The 15,197-nt window shown below is 47.3% G+C and overlaps 1 protein-coding gene across 6 annotated transcripts; it reads right to left on the bottom strand.

The window, feature by feature from the left end:
- Positions 1–3: 3 nt before the first annotated feature.
- Positions 4–14,941, bottom strand: ZDHHC9 (zinc finger DHHC-type palmitoyltransferase 9). 6 transcript variants are annotated; one of them, XM_044427555.1, is made up of 10 exons: positions 14,860–14,941; positions 12,273–12,538; positions 5,619–5,779; positions 5,270–5,428; positions 4,158–4,295; positions 3,972–4,020; positions 3,678–3,780; positions 2,903–3,006; positions 2,440–2,587; positions 4–2,169 (listed from the first exon to the last, which is right to left on the bottom strand). In XM_044427555.1, exons 2-10 carry the CDS (start codon positions 12,437–12,439, stop codon positions 2,071–2,073), a joined length of 1,128 nt encoding a protein of 375 aa, XP_044283490.1. In that variant the 5' UTR covers positions 12,440–12,538; positions 14,860–14,941; the 3' UTR covers positions 4–2,070. The 6 variants fall into 6 exon arrangements, with proteins under 6 accessions (XP_044283490.1, XP_044283492.1, XP_044283488.1 ...); XM_044427557.1 differs by lacking the exon at positions 14,860–14,941 and adding an exon at positions 14,523–14,631; XM_044427553.1 differs by lacking the exon at positions 14,860–14,941 and adding an exon at positions 14,365–14,628.
- Between the last annotated feature and the right edge of the window lie 256 nt (positions 14,942–15,197).

The following is a 15,197-nucleotide window of genomic DNA, read 5'->3' as shown; positions in this document are numbered from 1 at the left end:
ATCTAACGAATTCCAATGCCTTCATTGAGATCAGAGGAGCACACCGAAGCCTCAAGGCAGCCAGGACCATCCTGCTCCCTGGAGCAATTTGACACAGTACATCAGAAAATACACCCCAAACAAGACAGCTGAAACACTGTTAAGATTTGGTCAGTAATAGGGGAGAGTGTGGTAGCCTCTACCTTGTAGCAGGAAGAAGGGCAATGTTGACAATGGGTCAAGCTAACTCTGCCGGAGGTGCATCTACCTGTTCCTGCTTCCCACTACAGGCAGTGGGGGAAGAAAGCGACACAGAGACCACACCACCATGATAGAAGGAGGAACAACCATCTCCAGGTAAATCATAAGGGACATGCCAGGCATGCTGATTTTTCCTCTGCAGAGTGAGAGAGAGCACAAACTGAGCCAGGGTTGTTTTGCTACCTGGAAATAAAGTGGGAGCATGCCCAAAGGGTAGAGAGAGCTGGATAGGCAAGTGTCTCAAAACCAAGTAAAGACAGAGGGATGCAGCAGATCCAGTTCAGGCCATGATGCAAAGCAAAAGACCTGCTCCTCCTTGCACCTTTCCTTCTTACACTAATGGTCTTGGCCCCTGAGCAGGTTGGGTCTTGGCCAGGGCAGACAGATTTTCTGCTGCTTCCACAAAGGAGAGGCTGGCCATGACATATAGTATATATCTGACTCAGTGACAGGGAACAACACATGAGCAACTCTGATGCAGGAACGAGTACTTTTTGTAAATGAAATGAAAAAAAGCGTTCCCTGCACAAAGCATTTCAACAAACGAATTCTAGTTTCTCACATCTCCCCCCTCCCCCCACATTTAGTTTTCAATGTGCAGGGAGGAGAGGGGTGTTTTTACTTCTTTAAACAGGAGAGCATTTTGAAGAAATGTACTCCCCAACGGCAGTTTAGCAGGCCCACTCACCCTGGAGTCAAATGGGTCAGGCTTCTGCCAAAGTGCAGTTTATCTCCACTCTGAAGAGCTGACTTGAAAGCTAGCTAGCCACTCCGCTGGCTTGTCGGGGCAGATAGGGCTACCTTGTCGGCCCTGTTTTTGGCAGTTTACCATCACGTACATACAGGGAGCAGGCTGGGAGACACAAGGAGGTCTGAGCAGAGGTAACCATTAATACCAGGAGCACCACTCAGCACTGAGACAACTGAGGTCAGGGCACCAGGACGGGTACGGGCAGCACAGAAGTCAGAAGAGGCACCCGCCTCCCTACCGCCTGCCCAACTACACGCCGTTGCCTTCTATGCTACCCTGTCACTTTGCCCCTCTTGTAGGCTACCCCACTGCAGACCTGAGTGACCTGCTGGCCAGAAGGGCAGGCGAGTCTTTTCCACAGCCAATCCAGGCACCGATGCTGGAAAAAGTGGCTGAAAGGAGGATTAAGGGAAGGTCAACAAGACTTACTTATCTGGGAGGGAGGGGAGAAAGAGGAAGGAGAGAGACTGTGCCACAGAGTTCCAGTACCTAGATGGATGGGGCCTGGGGCACTTAAGCACCTGGGGCTCTCATGGCTGGCTACTTTATTATGCAGGACCCTCGGGCCTCCATGCTACCATATGGCACCATCTGTAAAGGAACTTTTAGGAAGGGTGCTACTTATGCCCCGAGCTTCCATTAGCAACTTGGCTCCACTGGCAGCTGAATTCAGCCGAAGACACAATACTGCAATCACAGGTACGATGGTACAGAGCACTGCGCCCGGCTCCATCTTCTTCCCAGTTGGCTCCACACGTTCGCATATCAGGGCTGGGGCCAGAGAGGCACTCACTTAGTACTAGAGATGAAAGGCAGGGAAAAATGACCTGCTCTGCCAGCAGCAATGGCCTCGTGAGAGGAAGAGTCCCTTAGCAGCACAAGGGGGGTGGGGCTCAGCATCCATGAGAAGGGAGTGCTGGCATCCTTCAGTCTGCAGACACTGGTGACAAGCACTGCTGAGCAAACCGCCAAAGGAGCACGACACGGCCACGGTCCAGTCCACGGTCCCCCCCTTGCCCTCTCTGCAGTGTCACAAGGAGTAAGCCAAACAAAAGTAGTGTTCATATCCACTTCGGAGGCTAATGCGTTGTCTGTCTGTGATCCAGGGATGGAACGGATGGTTCTGCAGCAGGCGGCTGCGCTGTTTCTTGTGGCACCTTGCACGTTGGCACAGGGAGCTGGAGAGAGAGATGGAAAGGGAGAGGGCTGAGTCACAGTAGGGGCCATCGAAAATCCTGCTTTAAAGAAAAGGCGAGGACTTCCAGAAATGCATTTGGAAGGCAAGAAGTGGCAAAGCAGGAAGCATTCTCAGAGCTTCTCAGGAACCCTGAGAATCCTGCAATCGCTTCTCCTGTCCCTTGGCCACCAGGAGGAGTCAGGGCTAGTGTTAAGCCTATGAAGGTGTTTGCCAAGTATATGCTAAACAAGCCAATGAATCCTACACTTACCAAGCTTTCCTCTGGGAGGACACTGCCACCCTCCGAGGCACCACTGGCATCTTCTGTGCTCCGTTCTTCTTGTGTTCCACGCGCGGAACCAACATTGCTCTCCTGGGCAGTACTCTCCTGCTGCAAGATGCCTCGCCTGTCCAGCACACTACAAGGAAGGGAGCAGGGATAAAAACGCTTTCTTCTGCCCCACTGGGAAGAAAAGGCAAGGAATATGCATAGCAACTGGCTGTGGTGAAGGCATGCGATCCCAACCTGCGCAGAGGCTGAGATACGGACAGGCAAGAAACTAAATGGAGATGCCCGTTGGAGAAGCTAGTCGTTTCCCCATCTCAGAAGTGGGTGAAAAGCATCAGCGGTTTCTCATCACTCTGATGCACACAAAGGGGCTTTCCGCCCAAGCAACCCATCCCACTCTAAGCCCACCGTGATACACAGCACAATGTCCAGGTCAGATCGTTACCTGGGAGGCAAAGGTCCACACAGCACCTCACAGCAGTTCTTCACAATGTTGCCATGACTATATGGATTCTGCACACGGTTTTTCCCAGTCCAGGAACCCTTGATCTGAAAGGACAGAAGGGGCCCCAACAGAACCCTGAACAAATGTCTGCACGGATATGCATAACGTCTCCCTGCGCATTAAAAGCACCCATCGTATATTGGCTTCTCTTGGCACCAGGCTGACTTTGCTACTACTGGAGTCCTTCTCTCGTTCATACAGAGAAGTTACACTCCCACAGACTGATACACCAGCCAAAAATTCTTTACTTCATACAGTTCAACAAATGTTCTTGTCTGGCTGAGTATATAGGCTAAGCTTTATTTTGCCTAATAAGTTGCATCTGAGAAAATTACTTCCTGTTTCAGTCTTCAAAGGTCATGCTTGAAAAATGGGAGAAGAGAACAAGCTAATGGCAACAACAGAGAAGAAACCAGAGACCTATCTTCTCCCCATTCCAAATCAATCCAGGGGAAAAATGGAGATGTTTTAGAAACGAACCCACTATGGAATTGGAAAGAGAGCTAGTGAATTTTTTGGAAGTAAATCCAATGGACCGAAAGCCATCCAAAGAAAAGCAGACATGGTTTTATTTAAGCTTTACTCCTGCTTCAGGGAACAGCAAAAGTCAGGGCTTCCATGGGAATTCCAAATCTGGGAGCTAGCCACCTCTCTCTCCCTTCCTGTTCTCCGTGTGTGTGTGTGTGAGAGAGAGAAAGAGAGAGCGTGCACTCACATCTTCATTAGTCGTCTGATTCAGCGCTACGAGGAAAGTGTGGAAACCAGTCAAACCCACCACAGACCATAGAGTGAAGAAGCAGATCAAAACCTCCAGGGCTGTGAGAATCTGAGTTAGGGAACATGACTGGCAGTACAGAATGCTTTGCTTCTCCCTGCATCATAGGCATCACACCCTGTTGGCCCTGCATGGAGAAAGATGGGAATAATCTCTTCCATTCAATCCCTGCACCCAGCAGATTTAGGGTTAGGGTTAATTCCAATGCAACTGCATTGGAAGCAAAAAGGATATGTCCCAGGGGTTTCTTTCAGCGTATTCAAAAAGCCAATCTTCAGGGATTCTGAGTGAGAAGAGAGCAAATATCAGATACAGGTATTAAGCAAAATGCAGAACCCACCACCCTCACCCACTTCCTAGATGTTCATCCCAGATCTTGCAACAGAGCCCTTTCCCCGCAACCCCACAATACAGACTCACTCAGGACGACGTAGACGATGTTGAAGGAGAAGATGTAGATCGTAAGAAGAGACAAGGAAAGGATGAAGAGGTAGAAGTAACGGTAGTTCCTCTTCCCCACGCAGTTCCCCACCCAGGGGCAATGATGATCAAACCGCTCTGCAAGAGCCAGACAAGGAGGTCAGCTGCTGCTCTCTGTGCTGGCCGTGCCATTCGCAGAGGCTGGCCAGGGTGCCTGTACCAGAATTCCACTAATGTGCAACGTGTGGAGTGTAATTCCTTGCACTATGTTAGCTAAGAAAACATGCGTATAGTCATTCTAGGGGGGAAATGTCGCCAAATAGCGGTTTTTCCTTTCCATGCACACATGGCCTTGGGAAAAGGCCCCAGTTGTGACAGCATGTTATCACATCCCAAGGATGGGGGAAGCTCCTTTTTTATATAACCAGTAACTAGTAAAATTATTACATGTGAATATTATAGTTGATGGCAAAAGCAGAAGGGGACGGCAGAGAATGAGGTGGCTGGATGGAGTAACTGGGGCAGTGGGTGTGAGCTAAAGTGGACTCTGGGGGACAGTGGAGGACAGGAAGGCCTGGAGGAATGTTGTCCATGGGGTCGCGATGGGTCGGACACGACTTCGCGACTAACAACAACAACAACATTATATTTGGGAGTTCCTCCTCCAACAGAATCAGTCTGAACAACGCTAATAAAGCCCTACTCTCTGGAAGAACTATCTTCATCTTGCCAAGGGGAAGTTCCCGTTCACACTCCTCCTAGACAGCCTGAGTACCACCTAGGTACAAAAATTGGAAGCCAAGAACCATAAAGCAAAACAGAGTTCCTAGCCTTTTAAAGCTCCATAAAGTTGAAGAGAGGAGTACAGACACAAGGAAAATGCCTGTCGAAATTTTCACTTTTCAGAGTGATGGAGATTCAGGATCCACCAGCTTCTGGTACCTTTCATGACTACCAGAATTCAGCAATTTGTAGCAGGGAACTTCTGCTTTTTGGCGTCCTGTACAAAAGCCTGCTGCTGCCACCAGCCATCAGAAGAATGCCTTTGCTAAGTTTCATTCCCAGCCACAGACCCAGCCCTGCAAGGCTCTGGGCCCAGCTCCATCACTCACCCACACAGTTATCACAGATGCTGCAATGTGAGGCACGGGGCGGACGGAAAATCTTGCACGTATAGCAGTACTTCAGCTTCACTATCTGGTTATTGATCTGGAAGTTCTTGATGCGTGGGGGTGGCCGCTGGCCTGGTGGCACAGTTCCATTGGTTGCTTCTGAAAACAAAAGCCAGTTGTTCAGGAAGCGCTTCAAGTACATGCCTACCTCTGGGCAGGTAACGGTCGCCACTCTTGTATGCACGTGCACACAGCTGCCCTACCACGTGGGAGCCATGGAGAACGTATTTCATATCCACAGGCTCAGTCAGCTGGGATTCTGAGGCTTCGAACAGCTGGCCCCACTTACCGATCTCCATTTCAATGAACGCTGCTTCATCAGGGAGGGCTCGTGGAATGACCCCTGGGTCACTGAAGCTTGTCCGCAAGAGTGTAGCCATTGCGAACAGGAAGAGGACTACTCCAAAGACAGGAATGGCTGGAGAGAGATGGACAGCCAGGTAGCGACACCTACAGCAAGAGACAAGTCCGGAAGACCTACTGTGTGACAGATTATACGACTCTGAAGGGGTTCTATAGCATTTCATTAAATGGCATTTGTAAATCCTCACAAAACTGTTTGTTCAACATTCAGTGTCAAAGATCCAGAAAAGGTTCGTGTCCACAAAAAATATAATTGCACAAACCAACCTTCACGGATTACTAGAATCACACTGCAAGTGCAAAACGTGGTATTTGCTAGGGACATTTGCATTTTAAAACATTTTTTTTAAAAAACAAGATTTTTATATTATATTTTCCAAAGTCAGTGTTAGTTGACAAGAGTTTGGAAACACCCGAGTAACTTCTATTTTATTCTTTTATTTGGTTTAACACTGGATACAAAATATTTAAGTGTTCTCCATAAGCTTTCAAGTTTTCATATGTGGCTATTACTGAAAGTATAACTTGCAATGTGTTTATCTGCCCTAGGAAGCACTGTAATGAAACAGCAGCCTTTGAAAGGTACTTATTTTCGTAGTATTTTGGTACCTAATCATTTGTTTTATACAAGCTCGATGTACAACATGGGTGCAGGCAACACTGGCAGGGCTCGCTTTTGCTCTTGCAACCGAGTCTTGTGGATCACAACATATCCGAGAACCGTAGGGCTATCACTTCTAGCATTACAAAAGCGTGGGGGCAGAGTGGGGTGAAAGCCACCCATTAGACCGGGTGCACTTTGTCGATGCCACCCTCCTGCACCCACCTGCCATTTTTTAAATTACCAATTTGTTTTCCAGTTATTTATTTGCATGCAGTCCAACCATTACATCAACAAAAGATACTAGGTGCTAAGATAATATATTTACACCAAGTGAACACAAAGCTGGATGATACAAAATAAATGTAGCACACTGGAGCTCTAGATACCTTGATTACATTCTGCTTTTCTTCCATGCTGGAACTCCGGAAGACAAGCACAAAGCCTTCAAATGCGGGCGGCTGCCTGATACAGTCAGTTTACTGGACCATCTAAGTCAGTGTTGCCAACTAATGGTTAGTGGCTTTCTGGGACCAAGCCTGGAACCTTCTGTATGCAAAGCATATTTCCCATTCAGGCAGTGACTGGACCCAGACTGGCTCAGCTTCAGCGACTGCTGCATCATGTGCCTTCAGGCCACAGCCCCGGCCTTTTAGAATAGAACAGGCAGGAAGGAGAGAGATGCTCTTGCGATTTTTCTACCTTTATGGTAATGGCCGAGAGAGGGAATTTTGCCAAGATAGAGAGGCGGTAAATAAACTGCACACCAAAGAGGGATGGGAGGAAAGTGAGAGCGGCGGCAGCTGTGGCGGAGTAGAGGCACAAGAGAAGGGAGGCGAGGGAGCACCCAACCCCATCAGCCGCTGCCAGCTGAGGTGGCCCCTCCCCCTTCTGAAAGCCTCAGAAGCAGAATACTGAGAGTTGCTCTGCCTTCCCTGCTGCAGCCAGCAGAAAGCCGCCAAGGCTGCACATTGGGGCTGGGCTCCATGCATCGTTATGCTTTCTTTTCCCATGTCTTATTCTCTCCCTTAGATTCTCATTCATGCACTCAGTTATTTCTAGCACACAATTTCTCAGGCTCCACCTGCATTACGAGCATTCAGCTCTGTGCCAAGACTCCCAATTCCTACGTTTGGAAACGAAAATGCGTTCTGAAAAATGTGTGAATGATCATTTTGTTCAATGCTCTCTGCTTCTAAGAATGCACGTCTGTTTCAACAACAACTGCCCACCCCCCATATAGGAAGACACTGGTGTTCCAACATGAGTACCTACAGACCATAGTAAAGTGCTTTTCAGGGCAACTGTATGCACTTCGAGCAGCATTCACATTACTAACCAATGGGATCGGCAACCACTCCTTTCGAAAGAAAGCATTCCTACAATATTTGTGGTCACATCTTTACCTAAGCAAGAGAACTTGTGTTTTGACAGCAAGATAAACTTTGGCAGAGTATATTCAAATGTAAAAGGCACTTTAAGCGTCCGTGGACATATGACGACTGACAAATTCATTTCCCAGCACAACTGCAAAGCCATAGCTTGATGCTTTGAACAGGATTTTTCAGTCACGCTACACATTTTAAAACCCAACTGCTACATTTGGAGACTTATGCAGAAATAGAGGTCTCTGGTCTTGCTGGCAAGTGTAAAACGTCTGTTGTCTGCCACTACTTGTTAAAGGGCCCGTATTTGAAGACTCCCCCCACCCCAAACTGAATGATACATCCCTCCAGCGAAGCATACCTGGTCCTCAGGTGGGAAAAGCATTAGAAGCCAATTGACCAAACTGGCTCATGACTCATGATAGACTCATGATAGAAATGACTCATGATAGAAATGCAGATATCTGATGCACCTCTCTCTGCTCCATTGGCCTCCTTGGGTATGCCTCCTGTCTTCTCAGACTATCAAATCCACTTCACACTGTTTAAGAGATCCTAGCATGACAAACCTGAGCAAGTGCCGGGCATCTTCTTAAAACTTTGAGCACCATTCAGCAAATCAGCACGGGCAAAAGCAGTGCCATCACGGAAAGGGAGACTTCCGAACGCAGTTTGAGCCGATTATAGGCATAGCACACAGCTTTCTCCTCCTTGCTTTTATATAGCACTGCCTGGTGATTCAGAGGCAGAAGTATACCTACATTTCTATTTCCCATTCAGAAATCCTGCAAAACAGATCCGTGCTGGGTACTCCAGGGGTGCGCCCTGCTGCCCACCTGCCTTTGCCTCCAAGGGCCAGCAGCTCTTTAAAGCAATTAGTGCTAGAAGCACATGCAGACTACTCTACGGTTCTTTGCTACAGCTCTCAACCTAGAAATCAAAGCACTGAGCAACTCGAGCTGCCAGGTCCAGTTTTAGATAGTTGAGAGAGTTATAACAACAGCATGATGAGAGACGAAGCGGCCGGACTGCAAGTAGCCATGTTTCTACTGCTGGCCAGCGCTACCTGGCCCAGATAAGCATGGCTAGACTATGGCTAAAACCAGATGTCCACCTCTCCCTTTTGTTCCAGCAAGTATCCGCTCAGAAAGAACACATATCCAATGTCCTAAATCGCCGCATCAGCTTTTTGAAAAACCAACCACCTCACCCAAACAAACGAGAAGCACAGGTGGCCAGAAATGAATGATATGTAATGGATGTACCTTGCCCAGGGCAAAGTCAAGTTGTCAAGTGAGCATAGTAACAGATAGCAAATCCAGGAAATCATGCCAAAGAAAAGTGCAGTTTTCCACCTAGTTTAGCTGGCACTCCTCTTGAAACCCCAGCTGCCCTCTGGAATGGAGGGAACCCCTGTGGTTGACAAAAGCTCTCCCACCAAACAGAGCCTTGACAGCTTTTTGGTATGCTGCATGCATATGAAGCCAAGTGGAAAGCTTGGAACGCATGATGAGTCTGATCAAATGTAAGTGGGAATGCACTATCAGGCTTACTTTGTGGCAATGAGGAAAGCAAAACATTGTTCTCTTCCACCAGAACAGCGCAGTCCAACAGACTAGATATATATCTGGTCCCAAGGAAGACTGTCAGGACCAAACTGCAAATAATTTGCAAGACTTGCTGAAGCGAAACACTAGTTTCTCGTTTAGACTAGTGCAATGTGTTGCATGTAGAAAGTCCCAGCCTGATTATGGATCCAATTTAAAGCACTTTAAGCAAAAGCCCCTAATTAGTTTGGGATCAGGTTACTTGAAAGACTTCCTCCACCTATATGCACCAAAACCAACACGAAGTCGCTGAGTAGTTACAACTCTGCACATTCACAATAGTCCTTGATTTTATCCTTTCACCATGTCCTGGTCTCACCTCTTTTATTATATCTGTGCAAAGAGGTGGTGCCAGGATTATAGTCAGCAGGGCCTCAGCCAAACATAAGAGAAGCAGCTTTGATTCAAACTCCTCTTTCCCCATTTAGAAGCACTGCAGGTGTCCAGAATAACAGTGTCTGCTTTTAGCTCTAAGAATAAGTTGGTGCTGGTAGGTGGGTGCAGGGAAAAACAGATATTGAGGTAACAAAACAGGAGTAGCTTTAGCACACAAGGATAAACAGAAGTGACAAAAGAAAGGTTTTAAAGTTTCAGATTCTACAACCTGTGAAGTTCAAATAATAAGTTGCCAATAACATAGCGCGCAAACTGTCTTGTATGCTTAAGACATCTGGAATGTTTTCCCCATTTTCTATTTCTAGTCTCTTGAATCACCAATCAGGCAGTTACGTGCAAGGTGACAGGTAGGACCTGTGGTTATTCCTAAACTTTTTACCTGAAACTAATTCTTGTTAAATATATCAACTTGACAAATGTTCAGTGTTCTCAACTAGAGAATAGCATATAAGATTGTTCCTACATAGAATACTTATCTGGGAACAGAGACAAATGTTACCCCAATGAGAAATGGCCATATCATATGATAAGCAAACAAGTTCTATGCATTATTGTTTTGTGATAATTTTGTAAGTACTAATAGTGCTGCTGCGAGAATAAAAGAAATGGAAAGGAGCAAAGATTGGGAGCAAGTGAAGGAGAAAAGGAAAGAGTCATATATACTGCCTTGAGTTGTGCAGATGCCTCATTAAGATATCTCCATGAGCCTGTTTATACATAAATATTATGTTTAGGAGTAACTGTAAGTTGATGGGCCTGGAAGCACAAATCAGGGTCAGAAATATAACTCAGTCCAACATGCCCTTCCATTTCGCCAGCTACTGTTTGAATGTATAGCGAGTGGCAGGAATGAGGATACCAAAACACAATCCAATTTTGTGCATTAACTGCTAGATAGAAGCAGGCTCAATCACTCTCTTATCCTCATGAATACCACTCACACAATGTCCTAAGCGGCCCATTACAAACGTGAGGAAGCAGAGGCCAACAGAGGACAAAACATTTCTAGAATACAGAGCCTCTGATGGGTTCAATAGATGAAGGATTCCTGATACCCAGTATCAAGTGTACACTACCCCATGGACAAACATACTAAGAAGCCTGAAGATCACAACTTATACTGTGATTCTGTATTAACCTCTTCCTACTCCATGAGCTAGTCCTCATGAAGTAGTGTGTCTTATTTCCAAGTACAGTATATTTGCAATGGTTTTAGAGAAGCCATTCAGAAAGGAAAGCAAACTCATGAGGTATCTTTAGCCATTGCTAATTATCAAGGATTACTTTATACCAGACTTAAATAATTTATTGAATATGTATTAGATAGACTTCGTGCTCAACTACATTAATGTAACTTCAATGTAAACATTTTATTAGCATTTGTAAACATTTTGTCAAGGTAAACATTTTCTTAAGAAATCAAGTTCCCAAACTCACTAGCTCTGTATTCTTTGTATCATTTTAATATACACTTACTTGTGTTCAAGGCACAAGCATTTTAAAGTGAAACAAGAAAGCACACAGTTCCAAGGGGAATATCCCAATTTCAGCTCTGAGCAATGCCACTAAAATAAAATCACAGGGCTTGTAGCAAGATTTTAAAAAAACGTTTTAGCTCACCTTTTTACAAGCATGCACTCACCTGGAATCTATGTCACAACACAGCTTCCAGCAGTGTGTTTGGAAAACCACTTTCTGGAAAGAGTTCTCATTTGTCCTGGACAAATAACTAGCTGTGCTATAAGGTTTTTAATCCAGATATTCGGCAAAGTAAGCAAGCAAGCTATAAAGCAGTTCCGTTACTATATAGTCCATTTGCTAATGAATGAGGAAATCATTTGAGCCAGCCAACAGTTCTCAGAAATGATGCTGACAGTGTAACCGGCATAAAACAAGCCCTAGCGATGTCTTTGTTGTATCATTTGCTAGTTCACAAGCCAGCGCCATCAGACCATTTTGTCAAACGTCACTCATAGTATGGAAAAAAAAGAGCATTCGTACAGCAGCAATTTGTGCCCAATTTACAGTACAACTACATGCAACTAACAACCTGAACTCATAGCCTGTCTGCGAACCAAAATATTGGGCAAAACATCATCAAAATTTTGGCTGCACAGTACTCCATACTGCCTAAGAACCAGGCCCTAGAATTCCAGAACACATCACCCTTCACTCTATGAGTAGGGCCAAGGAACAATGGCATTGCATTAAATTTACAAATTTGATTCAGACATGTTAGATTATAAACTGATTAGGACCAAAATAAGAATTCTAAGCATAGCAACACAAATATTTACCAGAACTGATCAAGAACGATATAGCTTGAGTTTCCCCTTAAAATAGCAGGGAACAGATCAGATTTCTGAAGTACTGTCATTCCAGAAAGGAAACTTGGAAACAAGTTTCACAAAGTTCTGCAGAGGTGACAAGATTACAGATCGAGTCAAGCATTTACCTCTACAGATTCTTATTAACCATATGGATTTTGCTGGAGAAGAGAGATTCTAAGCAATGAGAATGTGGACTGCAGCTCAACCAACCTGTCCCTAAAACACCCACACAAGCCAACGTTTCAATCATTGTGAACTTACTCAAAAGCAAAGAAGAGGGCACATGTTCCCACAATGAGAAAGAGGGTCAGGTAGAAGATGCCCTTCTGTCGGGCCATCATGATACGCCCATCGCAACAAAATGTGTTTCTTCCAGGTAGTTTCTCCCATTTCCGTATCACCTTCTTCCTTGCTATCATCACAGACATGGCTGCGCCTTCACAGAAGGCAGAGCAGCTGAGCGATGGCCCGTTTCAACTCCAGACAGTGGGACACACACACCATCCTCAGAGATCCACCCTCAGCCCCTGGAGAGATAAGGGACAGAAAAATCAGTCAGTACAACTCTTCACAAGGCACCTCGAATAGAAAAACTGACCCAGCAATAATTACTGGGCACATATCCTGTCTAACACACCCACATCCTATTCTGAGTTTTAGTCACTCGCTATTCAGCACCCTCATGTGATAGAAGTGTCTGTCTTGCCCAACTGGAAGCAAACAATTTGGCTTGTGCTGTAACTCCTAGTATCTACTTGATCCCAGCAATCTCCAGTCATTTGCCTCTGCCTTCTAGCAAGTGAGTCTAGCTAAAGAACCCCAAGATACATTGTGGCTTGACAGTTCTTTACAGTGCTTCTCCCCCACCCAATGAATGCCAGAGAGGCCCTAAGAATCATCACATTTCAGTTTTACTCTCCTTTAGGGAAGGGATCAGTGACAGAACCCCCTGCTTTTCATGCAGCAGGTCCCACATTCAAACCCCAGAATCTTCAGGTAGGACTGGTAAAACTCTTGCCTAAAATCCCAGAGACCTGCTACCAGTGCTACCAGTCAATGTTGGCGGCACTGGCCTAGAGAAACCAGTATAAGGAAACTTCCTAGGCTCCTAAATGACACATTGGGTTGGATTGCAAAGAGTAAAGCCTTAGCCAAACAAAATAACGATTTACATGCCTTGCATTCTTAGAGTGACCATATCATGCCATGTGGATTTCCTAGCCACACACACATCAGTCAGTTAACACCCTGTATCACAGGGCCACAAAACTCTCTGGCAGGCAATCCATGAGCCACGTAATGCTCAAAAGAATGCTCTCCCTGGTGTTTTACTCCAGAATCATCTATTGCCACAAATGTCCACATTTCTGCAAAAGGCAGTCTAGCACTAGTTTAAAAGAAAGGCTTCCTCATGTGTTTCCGCCCCACCTTATTTCTCCCTTGTTCTTATCGCTTCTCAATTGGAAGCAAACAAGTTGTTTCAAGCAAACATTTAGAGCCTAGTCCACCTTTCCCCCTTTGCTGTGCAAAGTTTTACCTGCCCACATCACTCTAACCTATTTGACACGAATATGTAAATAAAAGTGGCGATTCCTCATCATGTACTGGAAATGAAGAGGGTTCCACCATTTCCCTGGGATTCTGGACATAGACTTAAAATAATATTTAAAACAAACATTCTAATTGGTCTACATGCTGGCATCAGCAGACAGAAGAAAAGAACAAGCCGGATTTCCTCCATTCCTTCTAAAACGTGCTTATAGTCGGGAGTGAAAATTCTAATGAATGGCAATGACTGAGCATCAGATAGTGAGGGGGATACAGAAGACGAGTTAAGCAGAAGCAAAACGTGGCCTCGCATAGATGTGACATTTGCGATTCGCCCCCCACCCCACTCCATCTTATAGCTTCTGGGAAAGCAGGTAATGTGTGTGGGAAGGGGGGGCGGGTCTACTGAGATCCTGTCACAAAAACACGTGAGAATCTCTGCCTTTCTTTGGAATGAAGAAGCACCCGCCCAAAACGCTCGCTTTGTTTATTTTGGTTTGATTACTACGAGACATGGACCTTTCCAGCCGATCTCTCCCTATTCCCTGCTTTTACACCTACGTTTCCGCAAACAATAATATCCGTATTAATGCAAAAGCACACATTACACAACCGATGACAGATCTCTCTCCGTCTCTCACCCCACCCCACCCATGCCCGCATTCAATCAAAGCCCAGCCACCTCAAGCGGCGAAAAAGCAAAGTAATAAAGGAACGGGAGCAGGAAAGGCTGAGTCGAGGAAGCCGGAGTTCACCCCCTCCCCACGCTCCCTTCCAATCCGGCCGCTCATTGTTTCTCCATGACCTTGCGCCCTCTTTCCGCAAGGATCCCGACGAACCGTGCAGCTCTCTCCAAGAATACAAACCGCGCACAAACCCCGCGATCGGACTCGTGCGACACGCGTATCTTCCACTCCCACGTGCGCCACGAGGAAAGGGAAGCGCCGCCACACAAGAACACACCCAACAGCCCCGGGAAGGCTGGCTGGCTGGCTGGCGCTGCAAGAACCCTCCCTTGGCCGCACAGCGATGGGAAAGCGAGCCCGTGAGCAGGAGGACGAGGCCCGCTCGGGCACCACACCCCACGCGTGACTGACACGCGCGCGCGCAGGGCGCGACGCGACGGCACGCCACGCCCCCCCGGCGAGGGAGAGCCAGGCCGAGGCTCGGGGAGGCCGCGCTCCGCCCTCAGCCGGTTACGGCCCCAGAGCAGCGGGAACGGGAATGGGAACGGGAGCGGGAACGGGGCGCCGGGCCGTCCCCCCCCCCCCCCCCGCGGCGGCGCGCATCCCGCTCTCACCTGCCGCTCAGCGCCGCCCGGGCCGAGGCCGGCTTGGGCCGAAGCCTTTCCGCTCAACCCTCCGGGCAGGGGAGGGGAGGGGCCGGGGAGAGGAGGGGGAGCGGAGGGCGGCTCCTGATTGGTCGGACTCTGTCTCGGGCTGGCCTCCTGCTTCCGAAAGGGACGCCTGATTGGATTGGCGTCGCCTCGCTCACACGCGCCGTGACTGAGGGGAGAGGCAGGCGCTCGTGGGGCTTTTTCCTGTTCGATCTCCCACTAGGAGCCCGTGAGACGGGCAGCGTGGGCTCCCTCACTCGGGGGCCGCCGCCGAAGTCCCAGACTAGGCGACGCAATGAAGC

Source organism: Varanus komodoensis, unplaced genomic scaffold, assembly GCF_004798865.1.
Source record: "Varanus komodoensis strain SLA01 unplaced genomic scaffold, ASM479886v1 scaffold18_3, whole genome shotgun sequence".
NCBI classification, from domain to species: Eukaryota; Metazoa; Chordata; class Lepidosauria; order Squamata; family Varanidae; genus Varanus; species Varanus komodoensis.
This window is presented reverse-complemented; position numbering and strand designations above follow the sequence as displayed.